The sequence below is a fragment of the Phoxinus phoxinus genome, assembly GCF_949152265.1.
Source record: "Phoxinus phoxinus genome assembly, chromosome: 20".
NCBI lineage: Eukaryota > Metazoa > Chordata > Actinopteri > Cypriniformes > Leuciscidae > Phoxinus > Phoxinus phoxinus.
This window is the reverse complement of record NC_136895.1, coordinates 723968-744793: the sequence shown is the minus strand read 5'-3', so window position 1 is coordinate 744793 and position 20826 is coordinate 723968. Positions and strand designations below refer to the sequence as shown.

The 20826-nt window shown below is 37.1% G+C and overlaps 2 protein-coding genes across 2 annotated transcripts; both read left to right on the top strand.

Annotated features, from left to right (window-relative positions):
- The first annotated feature begins 16494 nt into the window (after positions 1–16494).
- Positions 16495–17863, top strand: LOC306988042 (uncharacterized protein). Its single transcript, XM_079592744.1, has 4 exons — positions 16495–16954; positions 17323–17418; positions 17495–17560; positions 17667–17863. Exons 1-4 carry the CDS (start codon positions 16761–16763, stop codon positions 17788–17790), a joined length of 480 nt encoding a protein of 159 aa, XP_079448870.1. The 5' UTR covers positions 16495–16760; the 3' UTR covers positions 17791–17863.
- On the top strand, positions 17844–20826 carry LOC306988785 (uncharacterized protein; the record flags this gene model as incomplete). The annotated part of the gene is made up of 11 exons (XM_079593934.1): positions 17844–17926; positions 18030–18348; positions 18768–18822; positions 18934–18957; positions 19063–19272; positions 19370–19461; positions 19545–19649; positions 19754–19868; positions 19948–20029; positions 20293–20457; positions 20559–20826. 11 exons carry the CDS (start codon positions 17844–17846, stop codon positions 20824–20826), a joined length of 1518 nt encoding a protein of 505 aa, XP_079450060.1.

Genomic DNA, 20826 nt, shown 5'->3' with positions numbered 1-20826 from the left:
TAGAACAGCTGTAAAAACGTATTGGGTTACTAACGTAACCTCTGTTACCTGAGAGTAGGGAACGAGTATTTCGTAGCCGGCCGCACTATAGTAACATGGCACCCAAAAATGAAAATTCTATCATCGTTTACTCACCCTCAAGTTGTTCCAAACCTGTATGAGTTTCTTTGTTCTGTTGAACAAAAAGGAAGATATTTGGAAGAATAACAGAATCAAACAGATCTCGGTCCCCATTGACTTCCATAGTAGGAAAAAATATATACTATTGTAGTCAATGGGGACCGAGATCTGTTTGGTTACAAACATTCTTCCAAATATCTTCCTTTGTGTTCAGCAGAACAAAGAAAATCATACAGGTTTGGAAAACCTTGAGGGTGAGTAAACGATGATAGAATTTTCATTTTTGGGTGAACTATCCCTTTAAAGACATTGCTATGCCATTGCTACACTTTCTATGCTATGACTGCTCCACAGACTTCTTGTTGCAATTTTTGCTCACACACACACACACAAACCTGGACCAGGAGATGGACACACACACACACACTCAAACTCACAAACTTACTGACACACTCAAACACAGGCTCAAACACTCAAACATTCAAAAAGACTCACACACACAGGCTCACACACACACCAAACTGGACCTGGAGGTGGAGACACACACACACACAAACCTGGAGATTGAGTTGGACAAAAACCAACACACACCAACCTGAACCTGGAGATGATAATAATAATATAATGTCTAGTCTGGTGGCTGTGATATATATAAACCTACCAACGTCCGTTGCCATGATTTTTGGAATGACTGATCGCGAGAGGAAAAAAATTATGTTTAAGTCGCATTACATCGGTTAATAACACCCCTTGTTGTAAAATTACAACGTTACATTTAACCATCCTTAAAAACAATCTGTTATATATATTATTATTTTTTACCACATTTACATAGTCATTGGGTCCTATTGTTCAGTTCCACAATGCTATTGGATCATACAGTTGTTTATAAGTCCCGCCTTATGGCCATGAACTCACACAACACCTCAAGGCTTCCTTTGAACAACATCTCTTTGTTTCAATAGACTGGATTCATCAGATTCAAGTAAGTAAAATGTCTTTTATATTTTTTTTGGTTGTTATTGTAATGTCTAGGGCATGTACATATGTAGTTATTGTGTAATAAATTCATCAAATTTAATTTAGAGCTTATTATATACTTTTTGCAATTATACAACACTGGGTGAGTGTGGTAGTCAAATTAGCAGGCTTGTTGCAGTGGGCTCAAACAGGTTGTATTCCCTCCACTACACCACTGCCTAAAAGAGTATTTTCTTATACATGGACAGTATACCTGTACATTCTACTTTTTTGTTGTGTTCTGGTCACATTTGACTGATTTAAAAGTTGTATCTCTGAAAATGTAGTTAATTTGATCAGACTGACCTAAAATTCCAAAGGATATCAACAGACAATTTAGTTCTGGGAAAGGTGAAAATGTTCATGAATGTGGGGTGTGGATGTAAGTGGGGGTATGCATGTTTTCCTTTTAGTATGATAATTAGAGAGCATAACAAGCAGTATTGTTATGTCAAGGAAGTATTGTTTGACTAAATGGCTGGTGATTGGGATGCATGTTCCATTTAGCATGATAAGTAGACAGCATAGGCTATGCCATTTACATTTAGGGCATTTAGCAGACAGTTTGACTAAATGGCTGGTGATTGGGATGAATGTTCCATTTAGCATGATAAGTAGACAGCATAGGCTATGCCATTTACATTTAGGGCATTTAGCAGACAGCAACAGGTTAGAAAGAAACTTACAATAAACAGACAGTATTGTCTGCCTGGAAAACATTTCTACCCTGAGCACTTGGTCCACAAACCTATTACTTCAGGTTATGTACTACAATATAAAAAGCATATTTATACATGTTAATTAATTGTTGTTTTATTTTCAGAATGCCACCAGCAAGGAGTGAGCCACGATACAATGTGCAGGATGTGATTGAATCCATCCAAAATGGTGACAGTGAATTTGAGATGGACCTCAATGACACAGATGAGGATGACGAAGACTCAGATGAAGATGTCTGTCAACAAGTGGACAAAGAAAACCAACCACCCATGGACATTCCAGCTGATAATTACGTGGACATTGAGCCAAAAACAAACAAACACACCATGCCCCGTGACAGGTATCGGGTACCTGCAGGTGGTACCAGAAGAGCACAACTCTGTGGATGAGATGATGATTCCTTTCAAGGGGAGGTTCAGCAGCAGCAAGCAATAAATGCGAGGCAAGCCAAACCCATGGGGATTCAAAGTGTGGGTGAGAACTGGAATCTCTGGCATGATGTGTGACTTCGATGTCTACCAAGGCAGTGTCAACGGAATACGAGCCAAATCTGAACTTGGATTGTCAGGTGATGTTGTGATGAAACTTGCTTCCACACTTCCAGAAAGTCAGAACTACAAAATCTATGCAGACAACTACTTCACCTGTGTTCCATTATTAGTAAAGCTCCTTGAACGGGGAATTCATTATGTGGGAACAGCCAGGCAGGTGCGCTTACCCAACTGTAACCTTGAAGACGAGAAGAGTTTGAAGAAAAAGGGGAGAGGAAGCTATGATGTCAGAGTGGAGGGGAATCACAACATCTGTGCTGTCAAATGGTATGACAACAGAGCTGTTACACTTGTGTCATCGTTTGCTGGACCTGAACCTGTGCAGAAGATTCAGCGCTGGGACAAAGTCAACAGAGCATACATTGAAGTTGAGAGGCCTTACATTGTTGGTGCCTACAACAAGTACATGGGAGGTGTGGATTTGTTGGACTCATTTACAGCCAAATATAAGTTCCCCATCAAATCCCGTCGCTGGTACATGTACATCTTTTGGCACCCCATCATCCTCGCTGTGGTCAATGCCTGGCTCCTCTACAAGCGGGACTGCAAAGCTCTCAAGATGTCTAACAAAGAGACAATGAACAGGAGACAGTCTAGCAGCTAGCATCCTCTCTCATCCTGGTCAACACAACACATCAAACTCCAAAGAGAGGACGACCATCTCCAGGCAAAGGGAGCCCAGAAACACAGACAGTGACATCAAGTAGCCCTCTGAATACTCAGAAGAGACCGTCCAAGAGATCTGCACTCCTTCCATTGGATGTACGCAAGGACCTAGTTGCACATTTCCCAAAGAAGACAGGGAGAGGACGCTGCAGACACTGCAATAAAGGATACACCAACACACAATGCAGCAAGTGTGATGTTCGCCTTTGCTTTTCAGAGGACAAGAACTGTTTTTGGGACTTTCACAACCAATGAAAGTCAGTCATGAAAAGAAAAAAGGGAATGAAGAAGTTGCTAGAAAAAGCTAGAGATTTATCGGTTTAATATTTTATTTTTAATAAATGACTTCATAAAAAATATGACTAATGTGTGATTATTATTCATGTTATATATGTATACATTATTTATGGGGCCAAGTAAGCAATCAAACCTGCAAATTAACCTTTAGTTGTTCTGAATTGTTGTTCAGACAATCATGCTCCCAACTAAGCCCAATGTTGCGATATTACAACGTTTCTCTAAAAACATACATAAACATTTTTTTTTGTAAAACTTTTTAATTTCTGCATCAAAGGCCTCCTACAACAACATCTGAAAAAACAAATGAAAAAAGGTAAAATATTTTTTTTTTTAGGTTTTTCTATGTTTGGGTCTTACAGGGTTAATGGAAACGCCGTCATTTCGCAATAGTTGTTTATCGATATTTAGAAAAAAAAACACAAAAGTTTTGTGCGAATCTGTAATGGAAACGCGACAGCGCTTAACATAGACTAACTTCTCAGAGTTATGTTGATCAACAGTGTTCATTACTAACCATTCAACTCCGGATTGATTCTGGAATCTTCGCTGGGGGAATAAGCATTAAGCATGGGAAACAATCCGTCCTCTAACTAACGCATGCTCATGTTTTGATTCAGATCGTGTTCGAAGAGGAGGGGCTAGTCGTGCATGCCTCCGTTGTCAGTTTGTGAGAGAGAGAGGTATTTTATTGAATAAAATACAATTGTACCCTTATTAAATAGTTTAAAATCTGAATCAATCCGTGGCGGTCAGCGTTGATATTGTGGTGGGCCGCCACAAATTAATGAATGTATGGGAAACCCTGATACAATTTGCATGTATAAAATTATAATTTTTTTTAAAAGAAAAGTTTCCAAATCTAACTTTGAACCAATTCTGTAGAATGGCTCATATAGCCTATTTGAACAGGATTTGTTTCCAGGTGTGACTATGTACTAAAAATTTACTTTTGACTTTAATTTATATTTGGATTATATATAGATATATATTTATTTATTTTGTCCTCACATTCTTTCTTGTGTGACACACCTGAATGAAAGGCTCATTATGCGGGCCATTGTCTTCTCAGGTGTGAACCACTTACTATACATGATGGTGTTGGATCGTCGACGCCCCTGCGCATATTGTCTTCCCAAACAAAAAGTGTTTTACAAAATGTAAATCAATGTATTGTTTTATGTGAGTGACTAGGCAGGATGATTTTCAGATCATTTTGAAGGAAAAACTCTAGGCGACAACATCCATTACTCAAAAGTATTGTGGACACATATTTGCTATGTGTTTTGTGGCGTCATTTCAGACACTTTAATTTGTTGTTTTTTGAATAACCATGCATAAACATTATTCTCTCAAAAATACAAACATGTACATACTTGTTGCTCACATATGTGACCGACCGATCTGCAAGTGGGGACACAAGTCGGTTCTGGGGCATTTTGAGTTATTAACAGATTCTGAAAGTGTAGTCTCCAAGCTTTCCAACGACGTGGAAAGTGAGAGCAAATGTTCAGTCAAAGTCAAAGCCAAATATGGACTTCACTGTATAAATTATAGATTGATTCTTATTAAAGTTACTATTAAAGTTCTCAGTCAAGAGTCAAATCATATCAAGCTTTAACTAATTTATATTGCTGCTTACCCTTACAAAAAATTACTGCAGTTTTTTTAGAAGTAATACTACAGTTTTTGTTACATGTAGAAAAATGCAGTTTTTTGGACACGAAAAAACTGCAATATTGCAGTATTACTGTAAGAAAAGATCTCTGAAGTTTTACTGGAGTACAAATGCAGTATTACTGCTCCAATACATCTAAAGTACTAATAAAATAATACTGCGATACAGATGCAGTACAGCTGAAGTATTACTAAAATACAACTGCAATAAAGCTGCAGTATTACTGCAATAAAACTGAAGTATTACTGAAATACAACTGCAGTATTACTGCTCCAATACATCTAAAGTACCGGTACTAGTAAAATAATACTGCAATACAGATGCAGTACAGCTGAAGTATTACTAAAATACAACTGCAGTAGTACTAAAATACAGAATACAACTAAAGTACTAAATGCTGTACAGATACAACCGGATTATCCAGAAAATTATGTTTTATTTTCACACATATGAATTTATGTACAAAACAACAGTGAAACTGCAATGTAACAATACATGTGTTTTTTATTTTAATTTAAACTTTAAATAACTGGCTGAGAGTTAGGAAATAAATGAATAAATTAATAATTTGCAAATAAACACTTTATAGTCTATTTCCATTACTCAGGAAGGTTTCGTTTTTTTAATAGCTTGTCCTCATTGTTGAGCTTGGTTCTTATGACTGCCTTTACATCAGATGAAGACACACTGAATGTCTTTTGGATATAGTCTGAAAAAGAAAAGAAAAAAAAGATTCAGAAAAACTCTCAAGTTTCAGTTACAGTTTACAACACAGGCATATAGTACGCTTAAAGGACAATTCCGGCGAAAAATGAACCTAGGGGTAATTAACACGTGGTTACAGAGTCGATCGTTCTCTGGGATGTGTTTTCATGATAATCGAATATAAAGAGTTTTATCTCTAAAAACTGATTAGCAGGCTCGACTGAAAACAGTCTCGATCAGTCGAGCCACGAACGCCGCGCTAAATGAGCTGGTCGATAGGTTTAAGTCACAGTTCAGCTCTCTTAGCACGGCGTTCGTGGCTCAACTGGTCGAGACTGTTTTCCAGAGATGGCTCCTGTCTGTATATGCGTATAGTACTGTCTTTATAAAGTATCTTCTTATTAAACGGTCTGTACACTTACAAAGTTCTCAATGCTTCGGTTTGCATGTAGGGACCCTCATTATGTTACCGTGTGAGGCTATTTTGAGCCTTGTTAGTGGTATTAACTAGCGATTTCTTTTTATGGTCCCACTTTATATTAAGTGGCTTTGAGTACTATACTTACATTAAAATTAATAGTTTGATACAATGGACTTATTGTGTACATACATGTTTATACCACCACACCTGTCCCTAACCTTACCCGTATCACACCGCAATAGCAGCAAAAGTGTTTTGCAATACAACATGAACACAATAAGTACATTGTACTTACATCGAAAAATAAGTAGGCTACATAGTACTTAAAACCCCTTAATATAAAGTGGGACCCTTTTTACTTATATTCTATGCCCCATATACTAGCGTTATAAGCTAATCAGTTTTTAGAGATAAAACTCTTTACATTCGATTATCGTGAACGATCAACTCGGTAACCATGGGTTATTAACCCCTAGGTTCATTTTGCGCCGGAATTGTCCTTTAAACTGAATCTTGCATTGTGGTGTCACCAAATGTTTGTAAGTAAGTATTTATACTGTTCCCAATTAATTTGTAATGGCATATTGGTCAGCATTAATGGCTATGAACATTTCAAGTAAAATAAGTTAAGGTAACACATTACTTCTTAAAGCATTTATGTATAATACATAATTAAGGTGTTCATAATGCACATTATATTGCATTGTATCTTTTCATAAATAATTGTTACTAAAGTTAAAATGCATTATATTTGCAGATTGGTTGTTACATCTGAAATTGGTAGTTTGTCATGTGTTTTAATGCATTACACATCATGAAGACATAGCATAACACTTTTTTACGAAGCCTGTATTTATAATGCATTACAAGGTTTTTTTTTTTTTTTTTTTTTTAACTGTATTTTTATTGAAGAATTTTCAAGGTTTCAACATCAAGAAAGGCAGAAAAAACAAAAAAAAACAAAAAAACAAAAAACAAAGAGAGAACAATAGAACAGAGGATATCCTAAGCATTCTGTTAAGGGGCAAGCATAGTTTAACATAATAATCATTGATTGTTTACATAATAGAAATAAGTCCTTTTTAAGCCTCAAAATTAAAGTCATTTCTTCCATATTATATATTTCCTTAACTATTTCCATCCATTCTTCAAGTAAGGGGGTGTCAGGCTCATACCAATTCCTTGTAATACTCTTCTTACATGCTACACTCAACTTCTTTCAACACAGATTGTGTATTATTTCCCAGATACAGTGTATTGAAATTTCTTGTTATTTTATAACCTAAAATCTTTTGGATCTCCATCCACACCATGTTCCAGAAAGGTAGTATTTTTGGACAACTCCAGAATATGTGAAAATGGTCAACATCAGTATGCCCACATAACCTCCAGCATATTTGTGGTGTAGATAATTGTTTACTTTTGATTCTGGGGGTAATAAAATAACGCACTAAATTTTTCCATGCAAACTCTTTCCATCTCTGCGAATAGGTAATCGTATGTTGTGTCTTGCAAGCAAAATACCATTCTTCATCTGGAATTTCCTCCCCTAATTCTCTTTCCCATTTCTGCTTAATATAGCTAGATGTGTTTTTTCTATTCTCCATCATGGCCCGATAGAGAGAAGAGATTATTCTCGGATTATTCTTTGTATAGGAATCAATTATCACCTCTACCAGTAAATTTGGCTCCGTACTACCCATTTTTTTAGACTCCCTTTCAAAGTAATCCCTTATTTGTAGATAGCGATAAAAATCTTTTTTTTCCAAATCATACTTTTCTTTTAATTCAGCAAAGCTTTTAAATTTTCCGTTTGTAACAAAGGTGCACAAAGCAGTCAAACCTTTAGTTACCCATCTCCTAAATCCTACGTCGCGAAGCCCTGGTTTAAAATTTGTATCAAATGCTACCCATCTTAACAATTTTATCTGATTTTTTAGGTTATACTGCTCCACTAGTTTAAACCATATCTCAAGTGTAGTAACGGATATTTGATCTAGATTATTTTTTGATGCCAACATTTTTTCTTTATCATCTAAAAGGGACTGTATAGGTAAACTCTGGTTTGCGAGCTCTATATCTTTCCATTTCAATATGTAGCTGGGGCTACATAGGCATAAACATGGTCTAATTTGTGCAGCATAAAAATATTCCAGTAAATTTGGTAGAGCTAGTCCACCTTTGTCTTTTGCTAACTGTAGCGTTGTGCATCTTATTCGAGGTTTTTTTCCCTCCCAGATAAATCTAGAAATCATCCTATCCCAAGCCCTGAACTGGGTCTTAGGGATCGTTACTGGTAAAGCTTGGAAAAGATACAGTAATCTCGGGACAACATTCATTTTCACAACCTCTATTCGCGAGCTAAATTCCATGGGTAGAGTCGTCCATCTCTCAATGTCTTTTTGGATGTCCTTATTTATATTATTATAATTTTTACAATATAGTTCTGAGTATTCTTTTGTTAGAAGTACCCCCAGGTACTTAATGTGTTTTGCATCCCATTTTAGATTATATTTTTGTCGAATTAGTTGTGATGGGGAATAATTAAATGAAAGAACCTGAGTTTTTGAGACATTTAATTTATATCCAGATAATTTCCCATAATCTTCCAGTAGGTTCATAAGTAATGGAAGGGCAGTTTCAGGTTCCTTAAGATAGATAATGACATCGTCAGCAAACAACCCAATTACATGATAATCATTTCCAATTCTTATCCCACCCAATTCCTGGCTTTGTCTCACTGCTTGGGCCAAAATTGAAAGTGGCTGATAAATGACCATTAACTTTGATTCTGGCTGTTGGTTCTGAATAAATTGTTTTAATACACTGTACTGAATTTTCATTAAATCCAAATCGTTCTAGCACCTGGTACAGAAAGGTCCAATTAACACAATCAAATGCCTTTGCTGCATCAAGACTCAGAATAACGGCACATTCATGAGTGTTTTTAATATTCTCTATAACATGTAATGTTCTCCTAATGTTATCATGTGTTTGTCGGCCCTTAATGAAACCAGTTTGATCCTCATCAATTAGATCAGGTAGAAAAGTTTCAAACCTTTTACAGATAATTGAGGTAAATATTTTATAGTCCACATTCAAAATAGAGATTGGTCTGTACGCATCACAATGTTCTTTATTTTTACCTTCTTTTGGGATTATTGTCTCCCTTCTTTGAGTGTCTGATTTAATGAGCTTAGTAAAATTGGTTTCAATTCTTCCCTAAACATCTTGTACCATTCAGAAGGAAAGCCGTCACTTCCCGCGGATCTATTATTTTTCAACCCACATATCGCTTTCTCTACTTCTTCCATTGTGATTGGTGCAGTGAGAAATTTGTTTTGTGTTGAACCAATTGTGGGAAGGTCTAGGGTGTTTAGAAATATTTTCATTTTTTCTATATTTGCAGCTGGGGGTTGGGAGTATAGTGATTTGAAATAATTCTCAAAAATGCTTTCAATCTTTTCTGGTTCAAATACCAACTGTTTCGTTGTAGGATCCTGAATTTTATAGACTGTATTTAATGCCTGCTGTTTTTTTAATCGACGAGCTAACATCTTTGTGCTTTTAGGCCCTGATTCATAATAAGACTGCTTAACGTATCTCAACTTTTTCTCCAGCTCACTTTTCAAAATGTCATTTATCTGTCCCCTTATTTCTCTCATTTGTATGAGCATCTTTGAGTCTCGATTACTTTTATGTTTATGCTCCAAATCTTGCAATTCTTTTACTAATTTAACTTTTTTGAAAGCAGCCGTCATGGCAATCAACTCCCCCCTTGTAACTGCCTTAGCAGCATCCCACACAAAAACAGGATTAACTTCCCCTGTATCATTCTCTTCTATATATTTCTTTATGTAGTTTTTTATTTGTTTCACAATTTCTTTATTATTTAGTATCCCTACATTAAGCCTCCATAATGTATTTTTTTTCCGAGTGTTCAGATCTATTTTTAATTTAATAATATTATGATCTGATAAGTCAGCAACACCAATTTCACATTCTTTCACTTTGTGTCGATCCTCTTTATTTATAAAAAAATAATCAAGACTTTGTGTGGTACTGAATAGTGGGTATAATCTCTGGTTAATGGGTGTATATCTCTCCATGCGTCAATTAAGCCAAGATCTTCCATAAGGTTCCTAACACACTTTGAAATCTGTCCTTTCCTATAACGGTGGCTGGTGGTATCCAATCTTGAGTTTATTACTATATTAAAATCACCTCCTAAAACTAGAGTTCCCTCTGTCTCTTGAGCAACCATATTGAAAAGGGACTTAAAAAAACTTTTATCGCAGTCAGGAGGGGCATAAACATTAACCAGTGTGACCATTTTATTCTCAATTTTGCCCTTTACTAAAATATATCTTCCTTCCTTATCACTAATTTCCTTGCAGAATTCAAAGCAGACTGAGTTAGGTATTAGAATTGCCACACCTCTCCTATGGCCCTTTTTAAATGAGCTATAAAAAGTGTTTCTAAAACCAAATTTCTTTAGTTTTTCATGCTCTTGCTGTGAAAGATGTGTCTCCTGTAAAAATACTACCTGTGATTTTTCTTTTTTAATTTTAGCTAAGACTTTTCCCCTTTTAACTGGATTACATAGTCCGTTTATATTTTGTGATACAATCTTCATTCAATAATAGGATGAAACTGAGTAAATAAAACAATATGATGCCCCACTAAGATCTTGATCAAAGATACATGAGCTTCTGAACATACTAAGAGACATTTTAACTTTAGTGCACTTCGAACGGACTTCCCAAACAAAACGTGATAAAATAAAAGAATAATAACAGTGATACGAAAGAAGAAAAAAACACATGAATAGGTGTACTTGTACACCCGACAAGTCCCGTTGGAGGTGTGCGGGGCTGGCCTTGAGAGAGGGGCCCGCAAACATGTGAAGTAGCGTCTCACCTACTGACAGTAAATAATGCTACTCACCAAAGTTGTAAGTCCAACGAAATGAAAAGGAACGCGTAAAGTCAATTGTTGAGTTTCTCCCTGATAGTAAAAAAAACTACTGGTTCAACGCCGGTCTATGTAAAATAGAAGGGAACTCCCTGAATTATTATTGTCGTTTTTAATATCTTTAAAGGTGCTTAACACTTCTCATTTGCTCTCCTATTTTGGCGGAATGCGTTGGAATTCCTGAAGCTTTTGCCGAACTCGTAGATTTTTTTCCGGGGTTTTGTTGCCAACGCCATGCCACTCCATACAATGTTGTAGCCGTTCTTCAAGGGGATCGAATCCTGGGTCCGCCGCGATTCCACCATCGCTGTTCGATGCTGACCTCCTGATGATCCCGCGGCGCATCATATCTTGTTCCGCTTCCTCGGGGGTATTATAGGTCCGTGTCCCGTCACTCCAATGTATGCGAATTTTCGTAAATGGTGTCTGGAACCGCAACTTTTCCTCTTTCAGCACTTTCTTTATCCCATTATATGCTTTACGTTTTTGCATTATTTCTGTCGCGTAGTCATGGTCGAACGATATGGGACGACCCAGCACCTGTATCCGCTTTTGCCAGGCCAGTTTTAGAACAGACTCTTTCACCGCAAACTGGAGGAAGTTAACAATGATAGACCTTGGAGGCGAGTTGGGATTCGGCTTTTGGAGCAAGGCCCGGTGTGCACGCTGGATTTGAAGATCAGTGTCAATTCCTATGTCCTTCTTGAGAAGGATAATAAACAAATTTTATTTGTGGTTATAAGTATTAAGATTATGACGATTTTTAATTTTATTCACTTATGTAATAATGGATTATATATCTCATAATTTCATATATTTTGCTTTCCCAAGAGTCATACTGTATCTTGACATTGTTAACTTAAGATACAATATTGCATTTTTAAATGTAAAATAGTTTCCAGTGAGTTTAAAGGGATAGTTCACCCCAAAATAAAAAATGTCATAATTCATTCACCCTCATGTTGTTGTGACTAAACCTGTATTGGTTAACAATTGTGTTTTTTTCTTTTTCTTTTTCCAAACTTATACAGGTTTGGAACGACGTGAGGGTAAATAAATGAGAATATAATTTTTATTTTTGTGTGAACTATCCCTTTAACGCACTGGAAACTATTTTACATTTAAAACAATACAATATTGTTGTGTTGATTGCACATATGGAACATGTTTTATTTTGTATGTATTGCAATAAAAATGTAAAAAGCAAATGTCTTATAACCACATGACATCTTATGGCAGTTTAAAAGAAAACTTCACTTTTGTTAAAGCAGACAAAGACCACTTATAAATATCATGAGCACATTGTTAAATGCTTTAGATGTTTAAAAACACTGTTATTGTCCCTTTACTTTAAGCAGTAAAAGAGACTCATAAGATGTACAATTATATCTGGGATAATATCCAGCAGTCACTGGAGAAGTACTAAAACTTAAATCATATGCTAACTGATATGATTTATCTTTTGGATATTTAAAATATAATTTGTTTAACATCTGAAAATAGTTCAGAATTAAAGTGAAAATCTGAATTAAAGTGTTTATTTTTTTATGTATTTTTTTGAAATGTTAAGAATTTAAATGTAAAAGGCATAGGGGGCTTAAGAACATGCGAGTATAAAAGGTGTTTTAATTCCACTCCAGAGTTTTTAAATTTGCAATTAAATGAGTCTTAATTATCATTTGATGACAAAAGATCACATGCTATTTAAATGGGAGATAAATCTTGATTTAATACTCACCTAATTCTGAAAACTATTATTATAACAATTTGAAAATACTTGCAAATTAGATCGGTTGACCTTAATTTAGTCACTTTTCCTAATCACACAAACTATAAACTACTAATTATATACATGGACTGAAATAAACTAAATTGTTTGACAAATAAAAAAGAATAAAGCAACTGATAAAAATCCCAAATTCTCTTTCACAGCAGAGCTAGTCTGTAGAAATACATGAGGAGTTACCTATTAAGACGGACACTGTGTGAGCTGGAAGTGCCTCCTTGCTGGTCTCTGCATTGGGTGCCTTTCTTCCATTTAGAGAGTGAGTGGCAAGAGTTTCTCGCCCAAAGGTTACAAGGAAAAGCTCGCTGGTAAATTTTTTAAAATCTTGGGTGTTGATCCTATCAAACTGGCTTCTCTTGATCCGCACCCCCTCTCCCAAATTGATGAAATCGATTACCTAGTGGGGAACAGCAGAGAACAGATTGTTTTCTTTTCAGAAAAAAAAAAAAAAAAAGTTGACCAGCACAGTGACAGACTACAATCTAAAACAAAATGGCTCAGAAATGCCTTTTAGAATAAAATATAAAGCTACAGAGCAAAATCCAAATACTTTTGGTTTGCCCGGTACAGAGTTAAAAACAACATCAGCAACCACAAGTTGTTTTATGTAAAAGAGGTAGATTTTAACACACCTTCAAGCCAGAATTGAAAATTCTGACAGAAAATGGAATACAATACAATAACTGTATAATTGGGACCTACTTACCTGCTCACTTCCTTGAGCAGAGCATGGTTCTTGGATTTGAGAACCGATGTTCTGAGAAGATGAGGTCTGCAGAGTGTCAGGCTTCTGCTTTGAAATGCACATCATCTTTATTTCTCCTACTGTGCCTTTTAGCTCCTGCACAACAGCATGCATTTCTGGAAAAAAGCAGAGCGACACAATCATGTTTACAATCCACAAAACCTTTACAGTGCCCACCACATCTATTGGCACCATTTATCCTCTTGGAATTCAAAATTCTAATCTAAAAGCAAAATAAAATTATTGGGAAAAATATGAATATGAATTGATAAATACAGTATACAGTATTATCCTTTACCAGGATAAATGGGGAGTTGGAAAATTAGCCGTATTTACAAAAAAAAGTGGAGTGTTCCTTTTCATCAGGCACATCATTTTTCTAATGAAGCTGTCACTTTAATTGACCGTTCGCAAAGACCCGCCCCCCTTAGTTACTGTCGCTATGCCCGACAAGCTACGCTGCTCTCATGCCACTCCATGTTCTCACGCAAGGAAAAATACATCGCGGAGCAGAGAGGAGACTGACAACGCGCTGACAGACCAGGTTACTTTTCAGTTACTTTTGATATTAAACAATTACATATATTAGAAATGTAATATTTCTGCGTGTGAGAGCGCTGCAAGATCTGTGCGAGTGACTGCCTGTGTGTGTGTCTGTATGTATGTGTGTGTCCTACAATAAAAGCAGCACATTAATTTAGAACAGTGATTCAACTGACTTGTAACCCGTGCATTCATTGTTTAATGCACACCTTCCAGCCAATCAGAATCGAGTATTCAAAAAGAACATGGTATAATATATACTGAAAAAGATAGTTCACAAGTTGAGAACTGAAAATTTAGAACAATTGCTGTGCTATAGCTAGATGTCATTACCTTTCCACTCCCTCAGCTCTCTCTCTGCTTTTATCCTGAAGCGCCGCTCATATTTTAAATCTTCTTTAAGCTCTTTAATTTCATTGTTTAACTCTTTGATATCTTCAGCCATGTCTGACCTCTTACAGGGCTGAGGAGACAAAGGACTTGGTAGTACACTTGCATCCTTCAGCACTCCCACATCAGGTCTTGGTTCCTGAAGTACAATATCCGTTATTATGTATTCTGTAAAGTTATAATTTATAAAAGATAAATAAAGTAGCTTCCTGCTCACCTTTATTTGAGTGCAGCTTTGTTTCACCGCAGCCATAATCTTCTGTTGAATTATGTTTTTGGTCTTTTTCTTTTTTGTTACCGGTGCATTTTCCTGAAAATAGAAATCACACAATTAAAAAGTATCCCAGAAAAATGTAACTATTAAACATAAATGCTTGTCTACAGAGCATTTAGTACATGTATAAAATATATGTAACTGCATTTCTTGATCTCATTTAAATACTATCTAAAATCAGGTTGACATTTGAGGTAGAATGTGAATGAGATTTTATCCATTTACCAGGTCCAGAAATGAAGTCTCGCCAATATCTGTTGAGGACCTTTTTGCTTTCTCTCTTCTACCCTTTCCTAACGCTTCCTCTGTTGCAAAGAGGGGTATACTGTCAAAGTCTGTCACGTGGGTAGTGGAAAATGGAAGAGGACTCAAGTGCGGAGAGAAATGAAAGGTTTAATTAAGATAAAACATAAAACCAACAAAGGAAATCAGAACTTAATCCAACACGGGCGGGGCGGGGCAGGACAGGCATAGACACACGTAACATGTACAACGAACCAGCACAGGACAGCAAACACAGGAAGACTAAATAGGGAGGCAAACAAGGAGGGTAACGAGCAGGACAGGTGGGACAACTAAACCAATAATCAGATAACAAGGGGGAGGGACCAGACAATGACAAGAGCACATGGCCCCAAAATAACAAAACACCCATGTGCATCACAAGACAGGAAAGACATGTGACAAAGTCACAGCCATTTTCAATCTTTTTTCTCAAGTCAATTAGGGGCTGACGCTCTCCTAAAAACAAACAAACAAAGACACATTCAGTGCAGTTTTGTTTAGTCCATTGTTATAAATGTTTTTCCATAAGTTTTGTTGTGGCAAAAAACAATTACTAAACTCAGCATTCCCAGGCAAAGAGACGTCATGATCCAAATTGTATTTAAAAAGAAAAGTAATTTATTCATGCAAGAAAATGGTTCCCTGACTCCAGCCTTGCAGCCAGGCTGCAGGCCAGAGTCAGAGACAGACAGATACTGGCCCTCCTGTCCTCCTTCCCCTCAGAGAGATTGGCCTGCTACTTTATAATGCAAGGGAATCTATCAACCCCCACCGTTTACACAAGAAGGAACATCTTCCCCCAGCATGGAAACTTAAGATACAGATCATTCTCGGGCTCACACCTCCCTCCAGCTGAACCAACGTTACATTAGGAAACTCAGAATACAGACAGAGAACATACAGCATTAATCTGTTAAATCATTAGGAAAGATTAAAAATGCCATTACAAATTCTCCCTTTTTATAATTCTCTGATAACCTAATAAACGCAACAATTTTAAGTCATTTCATCACATTTATACCTTTCATTTCTGATTTTCCATATAACTGATCACTTCTACTTGAACCTTGTTGAAGGAGCAAGCAAGTAAATATTTTAACTGAATCAGGGTTAAATGGATATGCACTGTCACCGCTTTGTCATAGTATGAAAACCATATCAATTCAACACCCCTCATTTCAAATCCTGTCCTTGTACGTCATCTCGTAACACGCATGATTGCTGCTTTTAACCCTTTTTACATTTCATCGTCCTCAGAAAGAAAAGAAAAGAAAAACGAACCAAACAAAACAAAACAAAAGGAAAGAAATGAAAAGAAAACAAAACAAAACGGAACTTAAAGTAACACTAAGTATTTTTTCAACCTTCATAATATATTTCCAAGACCCTTGTGATGGTACATCGACTTAAAATAATTTAAATGACACGTCTGCCATAGCCTGACGTGGTCTGTATCGCTTTTACTGGCACTATGTAACTTCGGGTTTCGGGTCGGAACCCGTGCACAAAAAGAACTACAAAATTAGAGTGCTTTACGGCATACGTCACTTCCCCCAGCACTTCCTAAAATTCGGACGCTTTTGTCATGGCCGAAGCGGTAAAAACAACTAAGAAGACAAAGGTTTTGTTGGAGGAGACTCGGAAGAGGAAAAGACTGAGTGATAAAGTAAGAGGCCGGACAAGGATCAATATTGGGCCAGCGTTTGCTCGCTGGCGTGAGCTAAAGGAGGATGAGGGGTGCCCGACCGATGCTGACTTGGCCGTAATGCTGTTGGACTAGTAAGTATATTGCTTGCAGAGCCTACTATATCTAGTTTTTCTAATGTTGTCTGCCTGGCTATGTTACGGAAACTATCTGGTCCTCCATTTATCTGAGAGGAGAGAATTACCAATCTGGTAACTAGTAAACATAACATGCTAGTCTTAGATGTTTAGCATGCTATTCGCTAGGATTATCGTTCCGATTTGAGCATTGCAATTGTTGACTTGCAAATAGCAAATGTTTGAGTTAAAATGTTTAGTCTACTAAACATGTAGAAAGTATGAAAGGAGTAAGATTAGTATTATTATCATGATTAACCATATCAAAGAACCTGCATGCTTCATATGCAGCATCCATATATCTATTTTTGTTTTGTTTATTTCAGCTACCAGAAACGGCAAGTGACATCGACACCTAGTAAAGCCACACACTCACAACTACCACAGCTGCTGGTGTCTAGCGTCAGTGAGGATAGTGATTGGTAACTTTTTTTTTTTAAACATTCATAGCAAATTTATAAGAATGTTGTTCATAATTAATTTTCTTTTGATGTTTAGGGATGACATCCCAGTCCAAGGTGTACAACCGCTGGAGACACAAGAAGTGGATGTACTAGAAGCCAGGTTTGCCTAATAGTGAGACAATGGTTTGTAGACTGTACTGGTGGCTTGTTGACTGCTTGTACATTTTCTTTTTCACTCGTTTATGTCTCTTCTACAATGGTTGTAGCATGCACTCCATGAGTATTGTAGAGGAGGAGCAGTTTGACTCTCCAGATGAAGAAGCAAGGAACGATTTGAGAAATAGCACGCAAGTTTTGCACATGAATTTTATTGTTTTTCTATTTTATTAATATTTCATGAATGTGTTCAAGTCTGACTATCTGTTCTTTTGCGCAGCATTGACATGGATGAACGGTGGACTAAACATAGCTTCTGTGAAGATGGGGACAGTTCTGATGAAGATTATGTCCCTTTTCTTCAGATACGGTACAGTTGTGTAATGAAATTAGAGCTAGAACAGTATTTACAGTAATGGTAGTTAATAACTAGTCCATGTTTGTTTTTGATCTATCTGTTTACCCAACTGCAGTCCTGGAGGTCAAGATGTCATTGAACAGCTGCAAGAGATCAGCATGGATGAAGCAGTGATTGATGTTACAATGCCTACTTTCCCAGAAGAGGATGTGAGCGATATTCCAGAGTCAAACAAGGTTGTTTCTGAAGATGACATAGTTGGCAAGAATGCTAGTATCGTGTATCACGAAAATCTAAAGACGCTGGCCACCTACCTCAAATTGCCTATAGAGAGGTGCAGCAAAATCAATAAGGTTACAGGAAGAGCATGCTCTGCTGGACCACCATTTGAGGTGAACTTGAAATCTAGGGCAACTGGAGTCATTTTGGAATGGGTAAGTTTTGTAAATTCGGGTGCTACACTATAATCTGTAATGCACATCCCCCAGCTCCATTTCTTATGTTGGACTACTGTGTAAAGTGTGTAATGATTTTTCAAACTGAAATTAGTCGTTTTTTTATTTTATTTTCTTACTTTGTCAGTAAGCTCTCATTATATGCACAATGGTGTTGGTAAATGTGGCTGAGATTATTTGTATGGAATGCTGCTTCAGAGAATTTGTCAGGTGGTTAAACAGCTTGTCATAGTTAGTATATCCAAGATTTGACATCATGTCTGTATTTATGCTGTGCGCTCAATCTGTGATATTCTTTAATTTACCCCCCTCCATCTCTAGATATGTCCCTTTGGACACACTTTGTGGCGGTGGATTTCGCAGCCCCTTTTGAAATACGGCATGCTAAAAGATAAAAGATAAAAGCCGATGTTATAAACAGCTTAAAGGAAAAGGATGAAGTTGTTGTCCTAGGTGAGTCTTATTCTGTTGTTATTTTTTTACAGCAACATGCCTCTGACTTGTTGTGTAAGTCAACAACACTTTTTGCCATTATAACTGTTTTTTTGTTTGTTTATTCCTTAGGTGATGGCAGAATGGATTCTCCAGGTATATATTGTGTGTGTGTGTGTGTGGTGGATAGAGCATACTTGTTACATAGTTGATTATGGTGCATACATTAACACCCCTACTTACTTTATCCTCATTCTACAGGCCACTGTGCACAATACTGCACATACACGACTATAGAGCAAGACACTCGTGACATTGTACATATTGTCTCTGTCGACAAGCGGGAGACGAACAGAAATTCGGTAATCATGGAGAAGGAGTGCTTCATTAGGACAATGGATGCACTTCTTCCAGAGATCCATGTGACTGAGGTGGTCACTGACGCACATCCTCAAATCTCAGCATTGCTCAGTAAGGAGAATATATGTATTTTTTTTCATGAAATTTGGCCTTTAAAATCATGTTTTTCATGTTTGTTTGTCTGATTGTAATCACTACTATTAATTAGATCCTGAACGTGGCAAATACAAGGCACAGGGTTTGAAGCATTCCCTAGATATTTGGCATGCAGCCAAAAATTTGGGGAAGAAGATACGACGGGTATGCCATCTTATTTCACACATTCATTGGATAGTTTAATCTGTTAATGCTGTGTCTGTGTAACATCTACATCTTTCTTTCAGGCTGGTACAGTGAGGGACCAGTCAGACCTCCTGCCTTGGATAAAGGATATTGTGAACCACTTCTGGTATTGTGCCAAGCAAGCCTCTTCTGAAGAACAGTTCAAGGTAGGTTTATGTGAATTTTTTAAAGAGGTAAACTCAAATAATGTTTTGGGTTTGTGAAAAAGGTGAAAGAAATGACATGTGTGTTTTTTGTTTTGTTTTTAAAGCTGAAGTGGCATGCGCTCCTACATCATGTCCGCAATCAGCACACATGGTCAACGGGATGCTGTGAGCACGAACCTCTAGGGGATAGAATCCAGGAGAAGCCTTGGATAAAACAAGGTAATTGTAATGTGATTTTCATGCCATGTGTCTGACTATGCATGTACAATCAGCCTATTCAGAGTATGAATTTGTACAGGTTCGCCAGCTCACCAGGCTCTCACCGCTATTGTCTTGGACAAGCGGTGGTTGAAGGACGTGGGGAAGTTCATTACCTTCAGGTAAGCTATTATTTGAATTATCGGTATTCAATACAAAACATATTTGTCCAACCCTATTACAATACAAAAATTCTTGAAATTATACAGTATATGCAAAGCATTGTCTTACACATGTCAATATCGATGTCTGTACTGTTGCTTTGCTGGCCTGTCAGCTTGACACAAAGAAACAATCTAAATGAAACAGTGTTCCCTTAGAGTCCAATGATGTTAACCAGTTTTAGTAAGTGAAAGTAAGTTTGTTTGTTTGTCACATCATACAGGACGACGTCAGATTTGGAGAATTTCCAGAATCATATCCTGATGTACGCTGGAAAACGGTTTGCCTACAGCCCACCAGTGTATCGCACACGGACCTTGCTGGCGGCGATCGACTACAACAGTCATAATCGTCGCCTTCCCGCGCGCAACAGAGATGGTCATAAGATGTAAGTGTTTATTATAATGCTTGTACGATTTCCAGTATAAAAACATTTATTCCAAATAGTGATATTTGAAAAGACAATACTGCAAACTGTTTTCTTTCTAGGTACCGGCGTTACTACAATAAAAAATCAAAATGTTGGAGTGTGTACGCCCTGAAGGAGAAAAAGGACTATGGGTATATTCCAGACCTGCAGAGGGCCATTGTTCGACAACGAATGAGAAGTGGAGCTGGTCTTCCAAGGAGACAGACTCTCCGGCTCGATGACCCCAGGCGCTTGGGTGTGCTGGCTGCTACATCGCCACCATCCACATCCGAACTGGTCCAGACCCATGTTATGCGTGGGGAGGGTGTCCCCCAAAGTGATCGCTGA

What these genes read in the sequence shown, in the direction of transcription:
- LOC306988042 (XM_079592744.1), top strand. Translation starts at nt 16,761, where the DNA reads ATGGCCGAAGCGGTAAAAACAACTAAGAAGACAAAGGTTTTGTTGGAG. An exon ending in GCCGTAATGCTGTTGGACTA is followed by an intron (nt 16,955 to 17,322) that starts GTAAGTATATTG and finishes TGTTTATTTCAG; the next exon opens with CTACCAGAAACGGCAAGTGA. An exon ending in GTCAGTGAGGATAGTGATTG is followed by an intron (nt 17,419 to 17,494) that starts GTAACTTTTTTT and finishes TTTGATGTTTAG; the next exon opens with GGATGACATCCCAGTCCAAG.